General features: G+C 47.0%; 2 protein-coding genes and 1 gene segment (V, D, J or C); 1 reads left to right on the forward strand and 2 right to left on the reverse strand.

The window, feature by feature from the left end:
- Positions 1-1,301: 1,301 nt before the first annotated feature.
- Positions 1,302-12,195, reverse strand: LOC111945794 (trypsin I-P1-like). The gene is made up of 6 exons (XM_086882541.1): positions 11,992-12,195; positions 4,405-4,569; positions 3,522-3,693; positions 2,681-2,934; positions 1,921-2,057; positions 1,302-1,557 (listed from the first exon to the last, which is right to left on the reverse strand). Exons 2-6 carry the CDS (start codon positions 4,442-4,444, stop codon positions 1,408-1,410), a joined length of 753 nt encoding a protein of 250 aa, XP_086738667.1. The 5' UTR covers positions 4,445-4,569; positions 11,992-12,195; the 3' UTR covers positions 1,302-1,407.
- A 349-nt stretch (positions 12,196-12,544) lies between these two features.
- The window catches only part of LOC111937823 (T-cell receptor beta-2 chain C region-like), a 28,871-nt gene continuing 17,770 nt past the window's right edge, over positions 12,545-23,645 (forward strand). Inside the window, 2 exon segments of the C gene segment in view lie at positions 12,545-12,658; positions 13,069-13,369. Coding sequence covers positions 12,616-12,658; positions 13,069-13,369 — 344 coding nt within the window.
- On the reverse strand, positions 14,906-20,797 carry LOC111943003 (trypsin I-P1-like). Its single transcript, XM_086882542.1, has 5 exons — positions 18,041-20,797; positions 17,162-17,330; positions 16,303-16,556; positions 15,542-15,678; positions 14,906-15,161 (listed from the first exon to the last, which is right to left on the reverse strand). Exons 1-5 carry the CDS (start codon positions 18,078-18,080, stop codon positions 15,012-15,014), a joined length of 750 nt encoding a protein of 249 aa, XP_086738668.1. The 5' UTR covers positions 18,081-20,797; the 3' UTR covers positions 14,906-15,011.

The following is a 23,645-nucleotide window of genomic DNA, read 5'->3' on the forward strand; positions in this document are numbered from 1 at the left end:
AGTATACGTCTGTCAGTCTGTCCATTTGTCTGTCTTCTGCATGGTTTCTAACTGCTTTCCTATTCTTTCCCATCTCTGAATCATGTTTTGACTCTCATTTCTTCTTGTCCTCACTGTCTCACCTCATTTCTCTGCCATTCACAGACTGTTTCTCACCTTCCTCCTTTCATATATTTCTGTTTGTCCACCTTAACTTTCCTTCTCTGCCCTCTTACAACTATTCCTTTCCTATTTCCTATTCCCTTCCTCATCCATCTCTCCTTCTGTGATATTAGTTCATGGCAGGTTGGGCAGGATGTAGAATAGTTCACACAGCCCTTTCCTTCTCTACCAGCTAGAGATGAGGCCCACAGGTCCTTGGCCCCAGTTGTCTCCAGGGAATGGGCACAGTGCTGTGTCCCAGGGGCCCCAAGTTACTACACTGTGACCTGAACACCCTTGATGGTTATGATGTGACCCTGGTCTTGACAGTATCCAGGAGCTGCAGGCAAAGAGCCCCAGGCAGCAGCAGATACTCATGGCTACCATCACTCCCTGAGACTTTTATTCTGCCCTCCTGCAACTTTAATTTCTTGTCTTCCTTTTACTTTGTGTTCTTTTCCAGATTTTTGCCTTTTTATCTTCCTTCCTTCCTTTCTTCTTTCCTGCTTTCTTCCTTGCATTCCTCCATTTCTGTCTCCTCTTCCCACTTCCCTCCCAGCTATAAGCCCTTTCTTCTGGCACCTTTTCTGTCTTCTCTCCTCACTTCCCACCTTCCTCTCTCCTAGCCTTCTTTTCTCCTTGGGATTTGGGAAACCACAGCCTCATTCTGGGACTCAGCAAGCACAGAACATGATATCCCAATCAGCCTCCTGGCAAGGACCAACTCTTCAACATGGCAGATCCAAAGTCTCTATGGAATGCCCTGCCTCCTGCTGACCTCCTGGCAAAACATCACCCTCATCCCTCTTCCATTCCTCATGCAGTTGTATAAGCAGGCTCAAAGAAAGGATAACATGCTGCAGCTGCTAGTGTTCCCAGAAGAAGGGGGACAGGCAATGTTTGAGGATGCATTTCAGAATCACTTCAAGAACTGATGAAATATGGGCTATTGCTTGTGAAGAACAGAGATGATGTTCTGCCTCAGAAACAAGAGCAAATAACCGACTGAAAGACTCCTGATGATGAGTCTGCAAAGTGTTCTGAAACCCTGTCAATTGAGAGGCACTACAGATAATTAATATTTTCCCTTGAGTCATGTTCACTACTGCTGTGGTCCATATCACAGCCTGTAGAAATTCACAGATAAACAGTGCACGATATAGGGGTGCCTGAAAGTCTTTATTAATTTTTCATAACATTTACTTGTCCAGATCCAAAAGAACAGAAATGATGATGAGAAAATACAGGTCACACCAAAAGAGCATCTCAGTTGGAGGCCATGGTGGATCGGATCCAGGAGATGTAGTTGCAAACCTTGGTGTAAACTCCGGGATGGCCCTTCTCAGCACATCCAATACCCCAGGAAACAATGCCCTGGATCTCTCCATTGCAGACCACGGGACCGCCGGAATCTTCCTGTTGGATGGATATTCAGCAAATGGCATCAGCCTAAGCAATGAGCCAGAGATGCCTGAGATCACTGTTTTGGGAGGAAGCCCTGTCAGGCATACTCTGCACAAAAGTTCTACAAAGGCTCTTTGTGATTTGCACTTTCCTCCTGATGCTGCCATGCCTGACTTGAGCTCCAAGGGCACCACTAAGGATGAGTCAGCTGCCCATTTTTACCACATTTTTACCACAGGATGTGGTACTTGGCAAACATTCAGGATATGTGTGCCCAAAGCCTCTACTGTCACTGAAAAACTCAGATGTGAGTGTACCTTTTCCTTCATCTGGGTAAAGGCAGGAGAGAAATGACTGTGAAAAGAGATGATTTACCTGGCAGGAGTCTTTTCCTCCCTCCAGGAATCCTACACACATCATGTTCCCAGAGATTTGCCCGGGGTAGGCATCGGAGCACTCGGTGGCAGAGAGGACCGGAGCGTCCAGGCACTGCAATTCGTCCGGGTACTCAACTGCAAGGAAATAGGGAGAGATGATTGATGGCTGCTGAGACCTTTTCAGCACTTGGAGATAATCTTAGCTGAAAAGCAAATGCTTGGCCCCCTGTTCTAGCAGCCATCCTGCATCCTCTCAACTTTAAACACAGAATGGGTTCATTCTCTAGAGATGGAATAAATTCTACCCGTGGGCCCACCCTTCTACACTGCAGTCACCTTAAATTTTCTACTCCCTGGAATTTCATCAATTGGCAAGAATGGAGCCTCTCTTGTGATATATGCACTGGAAGAAACTTGAGCCTCAGGAAAACTGTCTTCTGCTCTTGTGCAGGTATAGTTGTGATCAGTGGAATAATCACCACTCGCCATGCACGTCTCTGGCCATGGGTGTAAGAGAAGGAAGTTCTCTCATAGAAATTATCGAGACACAGTCCCGGACTTCACCCTTCTTCTCAGAGAATTGACAATTCTATTGACATTATGCATGCACTGTGCAGTCCCTAGACTGACCCATTGCTCAAAACACCTGTTCCACAAAACTTCCTTATGTTTTAGCCTGTCCTGTTGGGGCTTGATGGTGAGGTCTTAGAGTCTGTCCTGGGCCCCCAAGGGTCTGTACATTCCCCCAGAGTACTCACTGCCATTGCTGAGAATGTTGCCCCAGCCGGAGATCAGGCAGGTGGTGCCGGTGGCCACGCAGCTGGTAGGCAGAGGAACTGTTTGGACAGCGTTGTTGAGCTGGGCTGGGGTGGCCAGCTTGATGAGCATGATGTCACTATCTGCATTTTGGGCATTGAAGCCAGGGTGGCGGATGACTTTAGCAGAGTTGATGAACTGCTGAGTGGATTCATTGAGTTTCAAGTTGTGTTTCCCCAGCTGCACTTGGATGCGACTGGAAAAGAGAAGGCAAAGGTGTGTCTTTTACTGCTCCTGGCAGCTTGAGAGAAACCTCCCTGTCAGTGAATGCACTCGCTCCAACATCACTGCCACAGAAGCCTTCTGGGGCAGGGGATCTTTCGTGTCCTGCAGGGAGCCCTGGGGATCCACACCGAGATCTTAACCCACTCCCAGTCCAGGTGGTGAATTTCTGCAGGTTTGTAAATACATGACAGCAGTTGAATACATAGCAGCCCCCTTTCTACAAATGTTCTGGGACAAGGGAAATTCTTCTGGCCTGTTCTCCAGGGACAACGCTTTAGCAAGATTCGTGCAATTGATATGGAATCACAGCCCAGAACTCATTGCTTGACTATCCCATTGTTATGTCAGAAAGTGCTCTGCTTTCACAGAAACATTTGCAGAAGTGGAAAACCCCTCAGCATGCCTCGGCCCTGCTTCCTAAATGGTCCACTCATGCCTTGGCCGTCTGTGGTCAGGATGGAGGCAGTTACATATTTCTGTCTCAGAGCTCAGAATTCATACTAGAAGTAAACTGGAAGACAGATGGGGCTTATAGAAGGATGTAATTTTTCCACTCACGGTCTGTAGCAGTGAGCAGCCGACAGGACCCACTGGCTGCTGATGAGGGAACCTCCACAGACGTGAGATCCAGCAACATTCAGGGACACTTGATAGGGCACAGAGTGTTCTGCACAGGTGTAGCCTCCCACAATCTTGTCATCATCATCTTCAGCAAAGGTGGGGAAGGCAACTGGGAGACAAGAAATGCCATGTGTCAATAGCTGGCCTAAGGTAATGTGGCCTGTAATCTGCCCTGTGACTGCCTGTCTGAACCCCCTCACTTGTAGGCTCCCCTTCTACGGGCACTCAGGGCAGCAGTGGTGGGCAGGTCTAAGGCACATTCATTTGCTGCACCCTTAAAGAAGGGGATCACACCTGCTTTGGTGCCTCACATCTGTGCAGCTAAAGCCTTGCAGGCTACTCCCTGAGGGAACATAAGGACATAGAAATGTTCTTGTTGGATCGGATCACGGGCGTGTCTTTCCGAGGGTCCTGTCTATGAAACAGTCAAGGGTTGACGGGGGGAAAAGGTCAAAACAGGTGTGCAGTGCTATTTTCTTGGAGCACCAACCCAGGGTCCAAAATTTTGCCTTTGCTTTTTGACTTCCTGGGCCAGAACTATTCCCTGTGCACTCCTTAGTCCTGAAGAAGGAGGCAGCCGATTTCTGAAGCTATGGCCACACCTCTACAGCTGGGTCAGGAACTCCATGCCAATGAAGGTGTTCATTCCCCAGCTTGAGGCACAAGGCATTATGAAGAGACAGAAGATGGAAGTTGCAGGGCTCTGCCTTCTGCAAGTCAAAACTGGACTTGTCTTTCCCACAATAGGCTACCTTGCAGTTTTGCTCAGAAAATCATCTTCCTAATAAATGGCAGAAATAGAAAGAAAAAACATACTCACCAGCCACCCCAATAAAGGCGAGAAGCAGCAGGCACTTCATGGTCTTGGTTCAGCCTCAAGCCCAGACTGGCTGACTGGATGTGGGAGCTGCTAGAAATACGTTTTTGGCAATCTGGTTATGGTCTTATCTCTAGTCCAAGGATTTCTCCAGAGAAAAGTACACAGCTGAAAATTTGAAGATCTAAATGTGGGCATTATCAGGCATTGGGAGAATGTACAAATAACATTTCCGTTAATCATAAACCTCTGCTAAGATAGGGAGCTATTTTAATTATTCCGTAAGGTAGCCTTCAATCTAACAATACCTTTTGGCTTTGCGAGATGTGTAGTTGTTTGTCTGTCTCATTCTTATATAGAACACCTGTTGAGAACAACTCTCAAACCTCTTTCCGATTCCTCTGTGCTGATGGTATCTTTCTTAAAAATGCATATTTTTACCTGAGGTTGGATATTTTAGGTAGTGGACAGAAAGATACATTCCATTGTGGATACTAAATGCATAAAGCAAGCAGGGAACAAAGCATGTGTGAAATTAAGTCACACAGGCTTCTCGCTCTGGCCTGGGAAAGCATAAGAAGGAATCCCAACAAGCCTTGGAAAAGGACAACAATCGGTAGTTGTTGTTTAGTCAAGGAGTGGTGTTCCACTTAACCAATGATGGTGATGTGTTACTTTAATGATCAATGAGAGTTTTACATCTCAGACATTCTCAAACGTGTGTAAAAGAAGATTAAGAATAATAAACTTTGCTCTCTTGAACAATGCGGCTAAGAGAGTCATGTCGCACTGCTTCACCATTCCTAATATAGTATGACATCGCATTTATTTGGAAAAATAAATCCAGCAAACCCAGCGGTTAACATTTTTAAGTTTCTTTTAGCAAATTCCTTTCCTTGAATAAGTTGTGTTTTTATCAACACACTGTTTTCCTAAATCAAATTCCTCCATTGTAATTTCAAAAGGGAAGGTAGGAAAACTATCCGTGCCCCCCACCACATCCCAAGTTAAATAGTTAAAATGTGTGGGAGTGCTCAGCATCTCCCTTTTCTAATTTCTCTCTCCTAACGTGTGTTAAAATATCTGCCTAAGTACCAAACCATGCTTTTATTCATCTTTGGAATATTCTACAGAGACTCATTTTTGCCACACAAGAATTTCCATATATCGGTGATGTTTATGAATGTAATGTAGATGAGCAATAATGCTGTGAACACAAATAGTGAGATCTTCTGAAATGCCTCTCTGCAGAAGTGGGGATTTCTGTCATGACGTGTTGAGATGGAAAATGAGGGATGGGACCACCATGCTATTTAAGATGATTTATTGCTCAAGTAAGCCAGATATTAGTCTTGAAGGTGTGATATTTGGAGAGGAGAAACAAGTCAGCCATAGCTCAAGGTAGTCACGGGTTTCTTCTTCACACAGCAATATATAACATTTTGGTCCAATAGACAGCTAACATGAAACTTGTTTCTGCTTCATAGCCTATCACCTTTCCCTAATTTTGCTGCACTGTGCCTGTCTTTCAGCCAATAAACTGATAGGTCACGTACCCATACACACCTTTATTACACCTTCTAGATCCTTAGCCTAGTCTGTAGGTCGCATTAATACAGCTAAACTTCTCACTATTTTACCTAATACAATTTCTTACCTACTCAAGGCATATTCATACTTGCAATTATAGGAACCTAAGTTTATAATTTTTCTACTTGATGTCTGTGTACTTTTGCCATTACATTAACTCAAGCTCTTTCTGAGGCTGCAGCTTGAATCCTTCAGCATCTGTGGTAGTTTCTATTTTTCCGTTTCCCACAGACCTGCGGATCCTGATGGACGCAAAGCTGTCCGTAAGTCAGCATGGTGTTCTGGTGGCCAAGAAGCCAATGGTGCCCTGGCGTGCATTAGGAAGAGCATTGCCAGCAGGGTGAGGGAGATGATCCTGCCACTCTACTCAGCCCTGGTGAGGCACATCTGCAGTGCAGTGTCCACTTCTGAACTCCTTGGTACAAAATGTCCAAGGAGCTCCTGGAGAAGGTCCAGAACAGGAGAATAAAGATGATGGATAAAGTGGAACACCAATTTCCTGAACAAAGCCTGAGGGAGCTGGGCATGTTCAGCCTTGAGAAGAAACCACTAAGTGGCCACCCCACCAATGTCTACAAGAATCTGAAGACAGTGTTCCAAGAGGTGGATCCAGGTTCTTCGTGGTGATACCAAGCACTAGGACAAGAGGCAATGGGCAGAAAACGATGCACAGAAAGTTCCACTTGAATCTGAGGTAAGAGCTTTGCAGAGTTGGTGACTGTGCATTGAAGCAGATTGCCCCAAGAACTAGTGGAGTCTCTCTCTTTCTCTCTCTCTCAGGAGATATTCCAGAACCACCAGGATACAATCCTGTGCCATGTTCTTTGGGATGATTCTGCTTGAGCATGGAGGTTGAAGCAGTGACCCCCTGAGGTCCCTTCTTAGCTGAGCTGTTCTGTGATTCTGTCTTGCATAAGACACACCTGTGCATAGCACAGGCCTGCATAGGCCACTCCAGGTGGTTCCCACTCTGAAGATTCCCATGCTAACATCCAAGTTTCTCGGGACCTAAAGGGCCCCTCAGGGCCCTACATAGCAGCCATGCCTGTTTAACATCACTAACTCCTCAAATTCCATGTTTTCAGCAAGGCTCCCTAGGCACTAGCCTGCCCTCTGCACTCCCCAGGGAATTGGAGACCCTTTCCATGGACACATCAGGCACAGCCTCCTCTCAGCTGGAGAGGTTGGGTGGTGTGAGGATGTGGGGTTTCTACAAAGTAGCCCACTTTCTTTACTGTTTTCTTCTGCTTCTTTAGACGAATCTGGGGTCTTTCCTGAATCTTCTCCAGGCAGCTGTGGGAAATGAATGCAATGGGACACACTCAGGCCTGCAGTGGACTATTTGTGTGCTAGAGGCATTGCTGCTCTCCTCTGCTGATAGGACATCGGGGAACATTTTCACTGCAAAGTCCATGACAGCCTTGAGCAGTTGGATGACTTGATGTCTTCTATAGGTCAGCTTTACACTGCCTTGCGGTGGTGGGCACTCAGCACAGCGCAGATGTGCAGGGTCTCTGTCAGACCTCTGTACACAAACTCAGTGCACAAACAAGCTACGAGTGTCTCTGCCTGCCTACAGGATTGGGCAGGTGAACAAGGCTGTCTGGAGAGAAGAGGACAAGATTTTCTCCAGCTTTGTCCATTTGTGTCCAGTTGCTCTTTTGCAGAGTGCTGCAATAAAGAGGCAAGGAGTGTATCTGTTCTTCTCTGACGTGGAGAAGTTCAGTCTGTAGCAGCACATCTTGTGGGGCACACACTTCTCAGAAGTCTCCCTGAGGTGCAGTCTCTCAAAGGGCAGTCCCTGTGCAAAAGCAGCCTGTCCTCTCCTTGAGATCCCTGTTGGAGCTAGAGAAGAACAGTTACAGATCTATTTTCTGTCATGCCCCAAGAGACACCAGGTTGGCAGGTCAGCAGCTTTTCCCATACCTGGACAACGTGTCAGGCCTGACTGACATAAGCCGTGATTCCATAGTGCAGCTTGCAGAGTTGGGAGTGTGAGGGTGGCTAGAGAGGAGAAAAAGAGCAGGACACAAACACAAACATGCCTTCCTGGGATCTCCTTCTCTTCCCATCATCTTCTGCCATTTGGTGCGTTTCTGTGCACATGCTCAGGCTGCCACGCAGCCCCATCCTGGCCCGTGATAGCACTGAACTCTGCCACCTACTGAGCTCCCAGCTACTCATGCACACCCACCTCACACACAGCAGGAAGCCAGAGGAGCAGAGAACAAGCACCTCATGACTGCCTGCAGGTGTCATTCCCCACCATTCCTGGACAGCCAACTGCCTTGTCACATCTCAGACTCCTGTTCACTCCCCTGCCCACCCACAGAGAGACGTATCTCTTCCTCTCCACCTCTCCTCTTTACGCATCTCTGTGTCTGTGGTGTCACTAGGGGCAGATTGCTGGAAGGAGGGAGCCCTTCTCTATGGATTTCCACCGGTTCCTTGTGGCCATCCTGCTGCCTGGGGGTAAGTGGGCTTCTCTTAATTCTTGAGCAGCTGCACTGGAGCTGTTGCTGTCTCCTCGGCTGTGCTCTCAATTGCTGGCAATGCCCCTTCCCCAAGGCATCCAGAGGGAGGATGGACAATGAACCAGCTTTTCCACCACCATTGAATCAGAAAACTCAGCAGAACCACAAATTTGTTTTTTTTCCTGCCCAGTTTTAATCCTTCACTTGAGAGTACCAAGGACATTACTTCTCAAAGCAGGTTTCCTAATGCATTTGAAGCTGGTTTGTTTGGGGTGTTTTGATCGTATGTGTCTTTTGCAGAGAAGCAGGGCACTCTCCCAAAACTTTCTGACATCCTGGTGGCATTCCATCCATGAAGTACTTCAGGGATGTGTATTCTTGTCTTCTTCAATGCATTTCACTTCCCAGCTTTCTCTTCTGTCTTTCTCTCCAGGCTGGGCCCTTCAGCAGTCACCAGATACAGTTGTCCGAGTGGGAGACCCTGTGACCCTGGAATGTTCTGCATCACAGAAAAGTTTTGTAAACATGTACTGGTACAAGTTAGCCATGGAGAAGGATGCCAGTATGCAGTTGGTTGTATATTCAGTGGAAGGAGGCAAAGCAGATATTGAGAAGGAATTCCAAAATCGCTTTCAGAGTAATGGGACTAAGAACAACCATTTATCTGTGAAGATACAGTATGCCCTACTCAATGACACAGGCACATATTTCTGTGCTGAACAAGATTCACAGTGACTCAAAGGCCAGTACAGCATAGCACAAACCTTTCCAGGCAAACAGGGATCAGCCACCAGTACACACTGAGCCCTGTGTTTGACAGAACCCCGTTTTCTTCACTTCCACTTCACTTGCCCTCCAGCTCTTCTGGAAGGACAGTGTACGTATGCCTGTCTGTCTGTCTTCTGCATGGTTTCCAACTGCTTTCCTATTCTTTCCCATCTCTGAATCACCTTTTGACTCTTGTTTCTTCTTGTCCTCACTGACTCATCTAATTTCTATGCCATTCACAGACTGCTTCTCATTTTTTTCTTTCATATATTTCTCTCTGTCCCCTGAGTTTTAGTCTCTGTCCTCTTACACCTATTCCTTTCCTGTTTCCTATTCCCTTCCTCATCCCTCTCTCCTTCCTTTCAGTCTGTGACGTCAATTCATGGTGTGGGAAGCAGGCTGTGGAATAGTTCACACAGCACCATCATATGAAAGGACAAAAGCCCAGAGGTCCTTGGCCCCACTGGTTTCCACATCTCCAGGTAATGGGCACACTGCTGTGCACCAGGGACTCCAAGTTACACCACTACCCTGTGACCTGAACACTCTGATGTTTGAGAATTGTCTCTGCCCACAGCAGGAGGCTGCCCAGGCTGGACATGGAATGTCTCTGATGACCTTGTAAAGGACCAGGTGGAAGAAGTCCGAGTGGACTTTTCAGCAGGGGTTGTTGTTGTTGTTTCTGAGTATCCTGTCTGGCCCATCCACTACATCCCCTGCTGCTTGCAGACGACTGCCCTAACTTGTTTATTTCTCTTTATCTCCAGTTTGAAACAGAGTGCAAAGGCCCAAGAGAATCCAATGTGCACATAAATTTTCATAATCCATCAAGAACAGAAGCTGGAAATTCTTTACTGGAGTGTTGTGGTGACGTGCCTCAGGGGAGGCACAAGAGTTACATTGTCTGACCCCAATCCCCTTGTGAAGGGAGGCCCAGGAGTTCTGATTGAGTTTGAGTCCCTGGGGGGTTTCTCCCTTACGGTGTTTCTAGTGGTCACTGACCCTGAACTCCACCCTCAAGGGTGGAGACCCTAGGGAGTTCTGTCCCTCAAGAACCCCGGCTCTGCCTTTGTTCGGGGCTCTCTGTTCTGGATCTGAGTTTGTTCACGTGCTGAATAAATAGTTTCATGAGCTGGAAGCCCATCTCATTGGTGTTCCATGCTGGTCCCCAGAACCCTGCAGCTTCCCTGGACAAGATGCTGAGGTTGCAGACTGCATCAGAGTGTGACCCACAGGCTTGGTCAGGGGAGCTGCAGCTCATTCCACAGCTAGGGGACACAGAGATGCTGTCTAGTACTCAAGTTGTTGTGGTTTAAGCCCAGTCAGGCACCAACTGTTACAGCCACTCACTTACTGAACACTTCACCTGGTGGGATAGGAAAAAGGGAAAAACTCACAGGTTGAGATACAAACAGAGCAAAAATAGGAGTAAATAAAAAGGAAAATGGAGAGAAATAAAACTCAAGTCAATCCATGTGATGCACAATACTGTCACTCATGACACACCAACACGGTGTCCAGCCCATCCCAGAGCAGTGATAGGCAGCAGCTGGCCAGCTCCCCTCAGTTTCCATACTGAGCATCATGTTGAATGGTAGGAAATATCCTTTTGGCCAGTTTGGGTCAGCTCTCCTGGAAATGCTCCTTTCCACCTACACATGCCCCTGCTCTCTGGCCGAGTATGAGGCACAGTAAAGTCCTGGATTGGGGTAAGCAGTACTTAATTACAGCTGAAATGCATCACCGTAATTCTCGTAGTCAGTTCAGAACACAGCACTAAGCCACAGTCTCTACCTGTTAATCCTGCCTCCTGTCTAGCACCCAAATTCAGTTTTCCTCAGAACTTCCACTGAAATTTCTCCTTCAGCAAAACCTTGAATTGGGTAACACCCCATGGGCCTCCTCCTTCCCAGCATTATGAGGCAGAAGTTCCCCCAAGGATCCTAGCCCATTTCCACTTGTTTCTCCTTTCCTATTGTCAGGGAGAGCTCCCAGCACAGGAAGGAGAAAGATGAGGGAAAAGTGCTGCCAGCAGACCTCAGCAGAATGGCCTGTGTCTCCTTCCCTGTGTTTCTTCCACCCTTGCCACTGTCCCAGATGTCATCCCTGTACTCATTGGGTTCCCCAGTTATCCCATGCAGATTTGTCCCACGCAGGAGAGGACACGTGGGTTTTCTTCAGAGCACAAACAGCTGAGGGCACAGTGGAGAGGCTGCAGTGGCCTGGGTCTCCTCAGCCTGTGAGCAGAGCAGCAGGGAGGTGTCACTGGCAGAGCTTGAGTGAATGAAATTGCACTGCAGTGCTGCTTTCCAGACACCAGTGCTCTCCCTGGCTGCATCCCAGTGGCCGCCTCCACACCCCACCGGAGAACCAGTCCTGTCAGGAAAGCAAATCTCCGTGTAGAGGTTAATTCTCAGGACAGACACAGGGGCAATGACACAGATGCTCTCTGTCCCTGTGGAGCAATCCCTGAATTTGCCAGAAGAAGTGTGTGCCTGAAGTCGAACCTCCAGAAGCCCTTGTGCCACAGGCAGCACCAGTCAGGGACAGCCTGGGCTCCCCAGCTAGGCCCCAGGCCCCAGGGAGAAGCCATCTCTGGAGGTACTTTGCCTATTTCCTGTCCCCATGGAGAGGTTACCCTGATACCCATCCTCAGCACCTTGTCACCCTCATGGCTGTCCCTGTGGGCCACACTCCGTCCCTTCTCTCTTCCCATGCTAGGGCATTGACTGTCCCTCAGCTCTGCACAGCTATTTACCTTCCTCTCTTACCGCTCTCACTGCAACGTCCATGAGAGCCCTCACAGGCCCGGGTGCTTGGGCTGCTGTGGTGTCTGTCGGGGGCCTGCCTCCCTCTCACTGATGTTATTTGTGTGCTCACAGTGCGGCATAGAGAAAAAGAGCTGTCACTTAGCAGGGTGGGATGGGGGGTGGCCAGGCAGGAACTGAATCAGCCATGTTCTGAGGAAGACAGGGAAAGTGTATGGGAAAATTCAAGGGACCTCTCTGTGGCCCTCATCCCTCATTCCTCCATCTCCCAAAGGCTCCAGAAGCAGAGGTGGAGCAGCCAGCATTCCTCTGCCTTGCCCACACTCAGCCTCCCGTGTAACCTCAGCACAGCTCTGCCCTTACAACCCCCTCTTTCCTCCACACTCACCCCCACCCAGCCTGTCCCTTCCACCTGCTGCATCTCTGCAGGGTTTCTGCTTTCCTGCCATCGTTTGTGTCATTCCCCAGGGTTCCCAGCCAGCCAATGCCTTCTCTCATTTCTTGGCCGGCCCCACCCCGAGATGTCTCACCCTCACTGCCTGCTGCCTGCCTCTTCATGTATCTGTGAGCAGCTACAAGAGGCAGGCTGCTGAGAGGGTCGGGGCTTCTCCCCCATGGTTCCCTGCTGTTTCTTTGTGGCCATGCTGGCCCCTCTGGGTAAGTGAACTCTACTCAGCCCTGAGCATGTCCATCAATCCCACGGCTGCTCTCCCAGCTTTGTAGCCAGTTCCTGGCAGTGCTTCATTCTGCAGAGCTTCCTGTGTTGAGGACAAGCTGTGAACGTGGGATTCAGGAATCCGTGAATCTTCTGCAATGGCCATGTATTTGTCATTCTTTGTGCAGCCTGGAGATGGTGTCTGGATTGGACTCAAACTGCCCAGGAATGCATTTTGCCTGTTGAAGCGAGATTGGAAATTCATTTGCTGACCTGAAGAGCTGTCCAACAACTTGAACTGCTTCATTGGCTGCCCTATGTCTTTCCACCCTTTCCCTGCCAACCCACAGTGCCTAGTTCAAACTTTTCCCATTTTTTCCTTCTCCTCACTGCTCCATCTTTCCCTTTCCAGTGTTAGCCCTGGAACAGTCTCCAGACCTGGTGATAAAAGAAGGCCAGTCCGTGAATCTGGAATGTTCCAAGAAGAAATCCAGCAGCACAGCTATGTACTGGTTCATGCTGCTTTCAGAGAAGAATTCCAGGCTGACCCGGCTGGCCTCTGCAATAGAAGGTGGTAACCCTGCAGTGGAGAAGGGTTTTGAGGGCCATTTCAAGAGCAGCAAGATCAAAGGAGACAGTATCACCCTTTCAATAGAAGAAGCCTTTCTTTAATGACTCTGGCACATATTACTGTGCAGAAGATGAGCACAGTGGTGAAGCTGTTGAGGGAGCTGAGCACAAACGTCTCCCTGCACAAACAGGACCTGCTTTGCACATTGTGGGTGCAGCAGGATTCAGGCACATATTTCTGGACTGAACAAGATCCACAGTGACTCAAAGGCTGGTGCAGCATAGCACAGACCTTTCCAGGTAAACAGGGATCTGCCACCAGCACACACTGAGCCTGGTGTTTGACATGATCCTGTTTTCTTCACTTGCTGTCCAGCTCGTCAGTAAAGACAGTGTACATATGTCTGTCTTTACATTTGTCTGTCTTCTGCATGGTTTCTAACTGCTTTCCTATTCTTTCCCATCTCTGAATCATGTTTTGACTCTCATTTCTTCTTGTCCTCACTGTCTCACCTCATTTCTCTGCCAGGTGAGACTGCTTCTCACCTTCCTCCTTTCATGTCTTTCTGTCTGTCCCTCTTAACTTTCCTTTCTGTCCTCTTACACCTATTCCTTTCCTATTTCCTATTCCCTTCCTCTTCTTCCTTTCTGTCTGCGATATCAGTTTATGGCAGGTTGGGCAGGATGTAGAATAGTTCACACAGCCCTTTCTTTCTCTATCACCTGGAGACACAAGGACCACAGGTCCTTGGCCCCAGCTGTCTCCAGGGAATGGGCACAATGCTGTGCCCCAGGGGCCCCAAGTTACTACCCTGTGACCTGAACACCCTGATGGTTATGATGTGACCCTGGTCTTGACAGTATCCAGGAGCTGCAGGCAAAGAGCCCCAGGCAGCAGCAGATACTCATGGCTACCATCACTCCCTGAGACTTTTATTCTGCCCTCCTGCAACTTTAATTTCTTGTCTTCCTTTTACTTTGTGTTCTTTTCCAGACTTTTTTACCTTTTTATCTTCCTTCCTTCCTTTCTTCTTTCCTGCTTTCTTCTTTGCCTTCCTACCTTTCTGACTCCTGTTCCCGCTTCACTCCCAGCATTCTTCCTGCACCTTTTCTGTCTGCTCACTTCCCACCTTCCTCTCTCCTAGCCTTCTTTTCTCCTTGGGATTTGGGAAACCACAGCCTCATTCTGGGACTCAGCAAACACAGAACATGATATCCCAATCAGCCTCCTGGCAAGGACCAACTCTTCAACATGGCAGATCCAAAGTCTCTATGGAATGCCCTGCCTCCTGCTGACCTCCTGGCAAAACATCACCCTCATCCCTCTTCCATTCCTCATGCAGTTGTATAAGCAGGCTCAAAGAAAGGATAACATGCTGCAGCTGCTAGTGTTCCCAGAAGAAGGGGGACAGGCAATGTTTGAGGATGCATTTCAGAATCACTTCAAGAACTGATGAAATACGGGCTATTGCTTGTGAAGAACAGAGATGATGTTCTGCCTCAGAAACAAGAGCAAATAACCGACTGAAAGACTCCTGATGATGAGTCTGCAAAGTGTTCTGAAACCCTGTCAATTGAGAGGCACTACAGATAATTAATATTTTCCCTTGAGTCATGTTCACTACTGCTGTGGTCCATATCACAGCCTGTAGAAATTCACAGATAAACAGTGCACGATATAGGGGTGCCTGAAAGTCTTTATTAATTTTTCACAATATTTGTTTGTCCAAATCCAAAAGAACAGAAATGATGGTGAGAAAATACAGGTCACACCAAAATAGCATCTCAGTGTGAGGCCATGGTGGACTGGATCCAGGAGACGTAGTTGCAGACCTTGGTGTAAACTCCGGGATAGCCCTTCTGGGCACATCCAATACCCCAGGAAACAATGCCCTGGATCTCTCCATTGCAGACCACGGGACCGCCGGAATCTCCCTGTGCACACAAAGTGTATGGATATTTAGCAAATGGCATCAGCCTAAGCAATGAGCCAGAGATGCCTGAGCTCACTGTTTTGGGAGGAAGCCCTGTCAGGCATACTCTGCACAAAAGTTCTACAAAGGCTCTTTGTGATTTGCACTTTCCTCCTGATGCTACCACGCCTGACTTGAGCTCCAAGGGCACCACAGCTAAGGATGGAGGCAGCTGCCCACTTTTGCCGGATGTGGTACTTGGCAAACATTAAGGATATGTGTGCCCAAAGCCTCTGCTGTCACTGAAAAACTCAGATGTGCCAATGCAGTGGGTGTACCTTTTTCTTCATCTGGGTAAAGGCAGGAGAGAAATGACTGTGAAAGGAGAGGCAGATGATTTACCTGGCAGGAGTCTTTTCCTCCCTCCAGGAATCCTACACACATCATGTTCTCGGTGATTTGCCCGGGGTAGGCATCGGAGCACTCGGCAGCAGAGAGGACCGGAGCGTCCAGGCACTGCAATTCATCTGGGTTGTAAACTGCAAGGAAATAGGGAGAGATGGTTGATGGCTTGCTGAGTCCTTTTCAGCACTTGGAGATAATCTTAGCAGAAAAGCAAATGCTTGGCCCCCCTGTTCTAGCAGCCATCCTGCATCCTCTCAACTTTAAACACAGAACGGGTTCCTTCTGTAGAGATGGAACAAATTCTTCCTGTGGGCCCACCCTTCTACACTGCAGTCACCTTAAATTTTCTGCTCCCTGGAATTTCATCAATTGGCAAGAGTGAAGCCACTCTTGTGATATATGCACTGGAAGAAACTTGAGCCTCAGGAAAACTGTCTTCTGCACTTGTGCAGGTATAGTTGTGATCAGTGGAATAATCACCACTCGTCGTGGACATTTCTGACCATGGGTGTGAGAGAATGGAGGTCTCTCGTAGGAATTCTAGAGCCACAGTCCCGGACTTCACCCTCTTCTCAGAGAATTGACAATTCTGTTGACATTATGCATGCACTGTGCAGTCCCTAGACTGACCCATTGCTCAAAACACCTGTCCCACAACACTTCCCTATGTTTTAGCCTATCCTGTTGGGGCTTGATGGTGAGGTCTTAGAGTCTGTCCTGGGCCCCCAAGGGTCTGTACATTCCCCAAGAGTACTCACTGCCATTGCTGAGAATGTTGCCCCAGCCGGAGATCAGGCAGGTGGTGCCGGCGGCCACGCAGCTGGTAGGCAGAGGAACGGTTTGGACAGCTTTGTTGAGCTGGGCTGGGGTGGCCAGCTTGATGAGCATGATGTCATTGTCCAGAGTGTAGTAGTTGAAGCCAGGGTGGCGGATGACTTCAGCAGAGTTGATGAACTGCTGAGTGGATTCGCTGAGTTCCAGGTTGTGTTTCCCCAGCTGCACTTGGATGCGACTGGAAAAGAGAAGGCAAAGGTGTGTCTTTTACTGCTCCTGGCAGCTTGAGAGAAACCTCCCTGTCAGTGAATGCACTCGCTCCAACATCACTGCCACAGAAGCCTTCTGGGGCAGGGGATCTTTCGTGTCCTGCAGGGAGCCCTGGGGATCCACACCGAGATCTTAACCCACTCCCAGTCCAGGTGGTGAATTTCTGCAGGTTTGTAAATACATGACAGCAGTTGAATACATAGCAGCCCCCTTTCTACAAATGTTCTGGGACAAGGGAAACTCTTCTGGCCTGACCTCATTCCTCTTCCTGTTCTCCAGGGACAACGCTTTAGCAAGATTCATGCAATGGATAAGAAATCACAGCCTGGAACTGGTTACTTGACTATCCCATTGTTATGTCAGAAAGTGCTCTGCTTTCACAGAAACATTTGCAGAAGTGGAAAACCCAACAGCATGCCTCGGCCCTGCTTCCTGAATGGTCCACTCATGCCTTGGCCGTCTGTGGTCAGGATGGAGGCAGTTACATATTTCTGTCTCAGAGCTCAGAATTCCTGCTAGAAGGGAACTGGAAGACAGATGGGGCTTATAGAAGGATGTAATTTTTCCACTCACGATTTGTAGCAGTGAGCAGCCGACAGGACCCACTGGCTGCTGATGAGGGAACCTCCACAGAAGTGATATCCAGAATTCAGAGACACCTGATAGGGCACAGAGTGTTCTGCACAGGTGTAGCCTCCCACAATCTTGTCATCATCATCTTCAGCAAAGGTGGGGAAGGCAACTGGGAGACAAGAAATGCCATGTGTCAATAGCTGGCCTAAGGTAATGTGGCCTGTAATCTGCCCTGTGACTGCCTGTCTGAACCCCCTCACTTGTAGGCTCCCCTTCTACGGGCACTCAGGGCAGCAGTGGTGGGCAGGTCTAAGGCACATTCATTTGCTGCACCCTTAAAGAAGGGGATCACACCTGCTTTGGTGCCTCACATCTGTGCAGCTAAAGCCTTGCAGGCTACTCCCTGAGGGAACATAAGGACATAGAAATGTTCTTGTTGGATCGGATCACGGGCGTGTCTTTCCGAGGGTCCTGTCTATGAAACAGTCAAGGGTTGACGGAGGGAAAAGGTCAAAACAGGTGTGCAGTGCTATTTCTTGGAGCACCAACCCAGGGTCCAAAATTTTGCAGTTGCTTTTTGACTTCCTGGGCCAGAACTATTCCCTGTGCACTCCTTAGTCCTGAAGAAGGAGGCAGCCGATTTCTGAAGCTATGGCCACACCTCTACAGCTGGGTCAGGAACTCCATGCCAATGAAGGTGTTCATTCCCCAGCTTGTGGCACAAGGCATTATGAAGAGACAGAAGATGGAAGTTGCAGGGCTCTGCCTTCTGCAAGTCAAAACTGGACTTGTCTTTCCCACAATAGGCTACCTTGCAGTTTTGCTCAGAAAATCATCTTCCTAATAAATGGCAGAAATAGAAAGAAAAAATATACTCACCAGCCACCCCAATAAAGGCGAGAAGCAGCAGGCACTTCATGGTCTTGGTTCAGCCTCAAGCCCAGACTGGCTGACTGGATGTGGGAGCTGCTAGAAATACAGTTTTGGTAGTGGTCTTATCTCTAGTCCAAGGTTTTCTCCAGACAAAAGTACACAGTGGAAAATTTGAAGATCCAAATGTGGGCATTATAATTATGTACATAACATAATTATGTACATTGGGAGAATGTACAAATAACATTTCCGTTAATCATAAACCTCTGCTAAGATAGGGAGCTATTTTAATTATTCTGTAAGGTAGCCTTCAATCTAAAAATACCTTTTGGCTTTGGAAGATGTACAGTTGTTTGTCTGTCTCATTCTTATATAGAACACCTGTTGAGAACAACTCTCAAACCTCTTTCCGATTCCTCTGTGCTGATGATATCTTTCTTAAAAATGCATATTTTTACCTGAGGTTGGATATTTTAGGTAGTGGACAGAAAGATACATTACATTTATTTGGAGAAAAAAAAAAAATAATCTAGCAAACCCAGTTGTTAACTTTGTTAACTTTATTTGAGCAAATTCCTTTTCTTGAATAATGTGTGTTTTCATCATATGCAACACAGTGTTTTCCTAAATCAAATTCCTCCATTGTAATTTCAAAAGTGAAGGTAGGAAAACTATCCTGTGCCCCCCACCACATCCCAAGTTAAATAGTTCCAATGTAGGAATGCTCAGCATCTCCCTTTTCTAATTTCTCTCTCCTAACGTGTGTTAAAATATCTGCCTAAGTACCAAACCATGATTTTATTCATCCTTGGAATATTCTACAGAGACTCATTTTTGCCACACAAGAATTTCAGTATATTGGTGATGTTTATGAATGTAATGTAGATGAGCAATAATGCTGTGAACACAAATAGTGAGATCTTCTGAAATGCCTCTCTGCAGAAGTGGGGATTTCTGTCATGATGCAAAGTTTACCAAAGCTTAATGCTTTGCTGAATAATCATGTTAATTTTCCAAGCAGCTGCCAACTTCATCTTGTTAGCTCCTGAAAGCCGCAGGATGCTCTCCAGAGACAGTAAAGAGAAGCCGTATGTTTGGAGATGATGGAATAGCTTGAGAGACTAAATAGGGCTACTCTTCCTCTCCATTTCTTGATTAACTTTTTTGTGGCCCCTGGAGGACTGATACACACAGTGTCACTGTCATGACAGAAATTTCCCTTCATGTTGAAGTACAAGTCCAAGGCCAGGGACTCCTCCAAGGGAGTGCATGCATTCTGTTGGCCCTTGAACTGGTATTAGCACTCAGCTTTCTTACAAGCGTGTTTTATCCTGTGAAAGAAAGAAGCTTTAGAAGCTTCCTGTGGGAAAGGAAAATGTTGGTAACAGGACTAAGAGGGTCCAAAATTAGCAAAGATCTCCAATCCTGTTGTAACTAAGTGGAGCAAGAAAAATGTCCCATTTTTTTTTTTACTATAGTGTTTAGTTTGAAATTTCTAACTTCTTTGTCCAAAACATGTCATTGGCTTAGAAGCAGACTGATGTTTTAGAACAATACTTTTCCTGACCTATAGTTCTCATATAAGGCAACCCTTAGGCTAAGACTGCTTCCCTTTCCTTCCTTTCATGGAGCTTTACATTTGGTTTAATATCCACACAAATTTCATGTGTATTAGGAAGTGAGCATTTGAATCAGGCAGCCTGACCTGCCTTTATCTTGGTACTTTTTATTGTTTTTCTTTGTTACTTATTTAATCTACCCCGATCTTTAACTTCTAAGTTATTTTTAAGAGCAGGAAATTCATCCTATAGGGCTGGCTGATAATCCCCAAGAGGAACATGATCTGTGAGTTTTCCTATGCTACTTGCTTAAATCAGCAAGAGGAGACTCCTGACCTCTTCCCAGGCTACTGCTAAAACTCACAGCCAAAGATTTCTATCATCGCTCCTGTGGCTCTTGTGTCCTTAAGTCCTTGATGGCAGGTATGTTGTAAACACACCCAAGCCCCTCTCATTCTCCTAACAGCCTGTCTGACATGCCTCCTAGAGGCTCCCATGAAGCACAGAACTCCATGGTGCGTTTCCTGCCCATGAGAGAAACTGGTGTCAAATGAAGGCAAACAGTGTTTCTGATGCTGATTCAGAGGTCATCCAGCAAGTAGTCTCAGAGCAGCCCTTCAGGCCTTTCCATGAGAACTGTAGAGGATGAACAGACCCCTATGAGTTAGAGATGGAATTAGAACACCCTCTGATGATCCTCTTTCTTTCATTAGGAGGAGAAATCCTATCTGAAACATAAATAATGCCTTCTCCGTGTTGCTGAATATCCCACAGACCCATTGAAAAGTTTTATAGTATCCTTCAAAGAATACATTCAAGGGTGTACGTCCATTGCTGTAAACAAGTTTCTCATTTCATGCAGCAATGCTGCAATAGAAAGATGGTGGCTCCAGGGTCACAGGAAGGAGGAGCAGGATTGGTGACTGAGGGCACAGCTGTGTTAGGTATTATCAATGGATAAGCAATGGCAGCTTGTTTTTCTGGAACTCCATGTTCCTGGTTCAAGTATTTTGGTCAGCTGTATCAACACTGGGCTCAGATAAAGGATATACATTTGTCCAGGCAAGATCCTGGGAAAGGGAAACCTGCTGAGACTATGGGTTGGCAGAGGTCAAGCTTCCCATGAGCATAAAACATGACATTTTTGAGCTTATATCTTTTACATCTCAGTCATGGGTTTGATCCCTGTATGAGCCATTCACTTATGAGTTGGACATAGTGGGTCCCTTCCAACTCAGAATATTCTGTATTTTTGTCATCTCACAGAGCTTCGTGATGGAGGAACAATTGATCCTCTCTTCCCAAATGTCTCCTGCCAGTGAAGTGTTCCTGCACAGGCACACTAAAGACTGGGAACATCAACTCCTTTTTTTGCTGGGGGACCAGGAGAGTGTTTTGCAAAGGGCTGTTCATCTTCTAGACTTTGCATCTGTAATCCATATACAGTGATGGTCTGCTGGCTTATGATGTTCCTGGAGTCTTCCAAATGAGGTGCAAGACTATTCACTGAGGTGTGAGGTGGAAACATTAAAACTTTAGTGTTACACGTTTCTAATTATCAGCTACTAAATATATGTATACTGGGCCCATGTGTTTAAAAGTACTTTACTGATAGGGGTGTACAATTAAGAATTTTTGGAGAACACTGTTCCAGTATTGTCAAAAATATTTCACATGGGGTTTCTTACAATTTGCTTTAACATCCAGTGTCCAACAGTGTACAATTCTGCAGAGCCTTCATGTTTTCTCTGATTTCTTCACTATCTTGCAGCTGTTCTGGTTTTTGTTAATTTTTGGGAGGGTGAAAAAGGAAAGTTATGACTTCTTTCAGAGTGCCTGAGCTCAGGAACTGGGAAGGGATTTAGGATGACTGTGGCCATAGGTACTGAGGGAATAAAAAGTAAGAAAAGAGCATGGTATTAGGAAGAAGAGTATGAAAATCCTAAAAACAGTGGTCCCACATTGAACCAGATGTGAATATAAAACCTCAGACTTTGAGACAGGAAACAGACTGTGTCCCAATAATCTTCAGCAAATGCCTCGACCAGAGAGGAAGGACCATGAAAGGACATAGCAGATGGGGGACATCAGATTTGAAAATATTTATTTAATCTCTCTCATCTAGCACATGATCTGCAAGAGAGCAGCCTGAAGAATCTTCCCTGGAGGGTCTGTGTACCCCAAGCCTATACAAACTGGGTAATTTTAACATCTCTAAACCTAGAAGCTGACTTTGCTACAAAAATATGGGATGGAGAGTTTGGGAAACAAAAAGGAAGAAAAAGGAAGACTGGGGAAATTGTAAAGGTAGAAAGTAATGTAAATGTGGAAAGTCAGATGGTCTGAAAAACTTGGGGAGAAGTTTAGAGGTGGCAGCCAGCAATGCTGGCACAGTGAAATAGTATGGATGAGGAAGAGAAACTTTCACCAAACAAGCAGACAAGCTGCTTCCATTAGAAATAGAATTCGACTGGACTGGTTGGAGGTGAGAGCTGTAAAGGAGCAGCATGAGTCTGACTGGGCAAGGGATGATAAGCCTCAGGAGGAAGGATTTCTCTAATAATTGTCTGCAAAGAATTGGCCGTAGAGGACCTTCCTGTACTAGTGCAGACTACTGGGACGAGTGCAGACTACTGGCCTGAGATGCCTTAAATCCCCTAAAACTAAAGAGCCATCTGATGTTCACAGTCACCACTTGGATGCAGTCCTAGTCCAGACCTTACGCTCTAAGCCTACATGCAGGTCTAATAATGGGTTGTCAGTGCCTTCCTCTCATTGCAGCAGACATTTTTCTCTATCATTTGGGACAGGGAAGACCACCTTTGCCTGATGCTCTCTTTCATGACATTAGTTTCCAAATCCAGCACCTTGGATTCCAAACCCCTGCTAAGCCAGTAGTTTCTTTTCCCAGGTTTGTGTTAAACACTCTTCAGTCGGATTCTTTTCCTTATTCCCTTGGTTCTTTTCCATGTGGGCAGTGTACCTCAGCCCTTTCTTCATTGTCGTAACTGTTCTTAGGGAGGAGATCTGCAAAGCTCACTGTTAGGCTGGGCTGACAGAGGGGAGGTTGCCAAGCTCCAGGCCCCCTGGCCCAGCTGGCAGTAAGAATGAGAATGTCCCCCCAGTATTTATACAGGTAAATACCAAGCATACATTACATATATACACAGCTGAACACATAGATCAACACAGATGCAGCACTGAAGGCCTCATCTTCTGTCCCTCTCTGGCCAGGGTTCACAGTGGGAAATCAGGGTTCTAGACAAGGGTTCAATAGTGGAAAATATATGTACACACATGTACAGTGTGCAAGCTTTCCACAGATTTCCATGCTTAGACACTGAGCCCAGTGGCTGTCGCTGGATCCCAGTCACCACATGTGCCAGCCCTTGGTCCTCTGAGCCCCCAAATGCTGCAGCCCACCACTCCAGTCCCTTATGTGCATACACACACACACACACACACACCTCTCACCCAGCTCCCTCTACAAAAAATGCCTGGGCCTCCCCTGCTCCCTCTGGTTGTCACCTCTCCTGGTTCTTGCCAGAGACACACACCTGGAGCCCAGGTCACCTCACTTACTTGCTAGGTAGTCTGGCTTCACGTTCACTAGTGATCACACACATGCACCACCTCCATCTCCCCAGCTGCCAGCATGGGAAGCACAGCTCCCTGCCCCTTCCTCTTGCCCGTGGCTCTACTCCAGTGTCTGCTGCTTAAGTTCTCTGGTCTCTCCAGCTGCTGGTGCCTGCAGTCTGACTCCAATTCCTAGACCTTAGATGTCCAGACACAAAACACATGTACATAGAATAGACAGTTCCTCCCTCAGGTAAATACTTAGAAATGGAACTTAGTAAAACAGGGATTACACTGAGCTAAGGCAGTTCAAAGCATAGACAGTACAAGCATATTCACCAGCATCCTGTTCATCTGTGAGTGGCCTATTTTATAACTCCACCTTTCTTCATCTGTTCTTCCCCAAGTACAGTATTCAGGGTCTTACTTGGGAAGACTGACCATGCCTTTATCTTGGTACTTTTTTGTTTTCCCTT

The sequence above is a fragment of the Cyanistes caeruleus genome, chromosome 3 (genome assembly GCF_971803275.1).
Source record: "Cyanistes caeruleus chromosome 3, bCyaCae1.hap1.1, whole genome shotgun sequence".
Lineage (NCBI taxonomy): Eukaryota > Metazoa > Chordata > Aves > Passeriformes > Paridae > Cyanistes > Cyanistes caeruleus.

What these genes read in the sequence shown, in the direction of transcription:
- LOC111945794 (XM_086882541.1), bottom strand. Translation starts at nt 4,444, where the DNA reads ATGAAGTGCCTGCTGCTTCTCGCCTTTATTGGGGTGGCTG. An exon ending in CGCCTTTATTGGGGTGGCTG is followed by an intron (nt 3,694 to 4,404) that starts GTGAGTATGTTT and finishes CTTGTCTCCCAG; the next exon opens with TTGCCTTCCCCACCTTTGCT. An exon ending in GCTGCTCACTGCTACAGACC is followed by an intron (nt 2,935 to 3,521) that starts GTGAGTGGAAAA and finishes TCTCTTTTCCAG; the next exon opens with TCGCATCCAAGTGCAGCTGG.
- LOC111943003 (XM_086882542.1), bottom strand. Translation starts at nt 18,080, where the DNA reads ATGAAGTGCCTGCTGCTTCTCGCCTTTATTGGGGTGGCTG. An exon ending in GCTGCTCACTGCTACAAATC is followed by an intron (nt 16,557 to 17,161) that starts GTGAGTGGAAAA and finishes TCTCTTTTCCAG; the next exon opens with TCGCATCCAAGTGCAGCTGG. An exon ending in CAACATTCTCAGCAATGGCA is followed by an intron (nt 15,679 to 16,302) that starts GTGAGTACTCTT and finishes ATTTCCTTGCAG; the next exon opens with TTTACAACCCAGATGAATTG.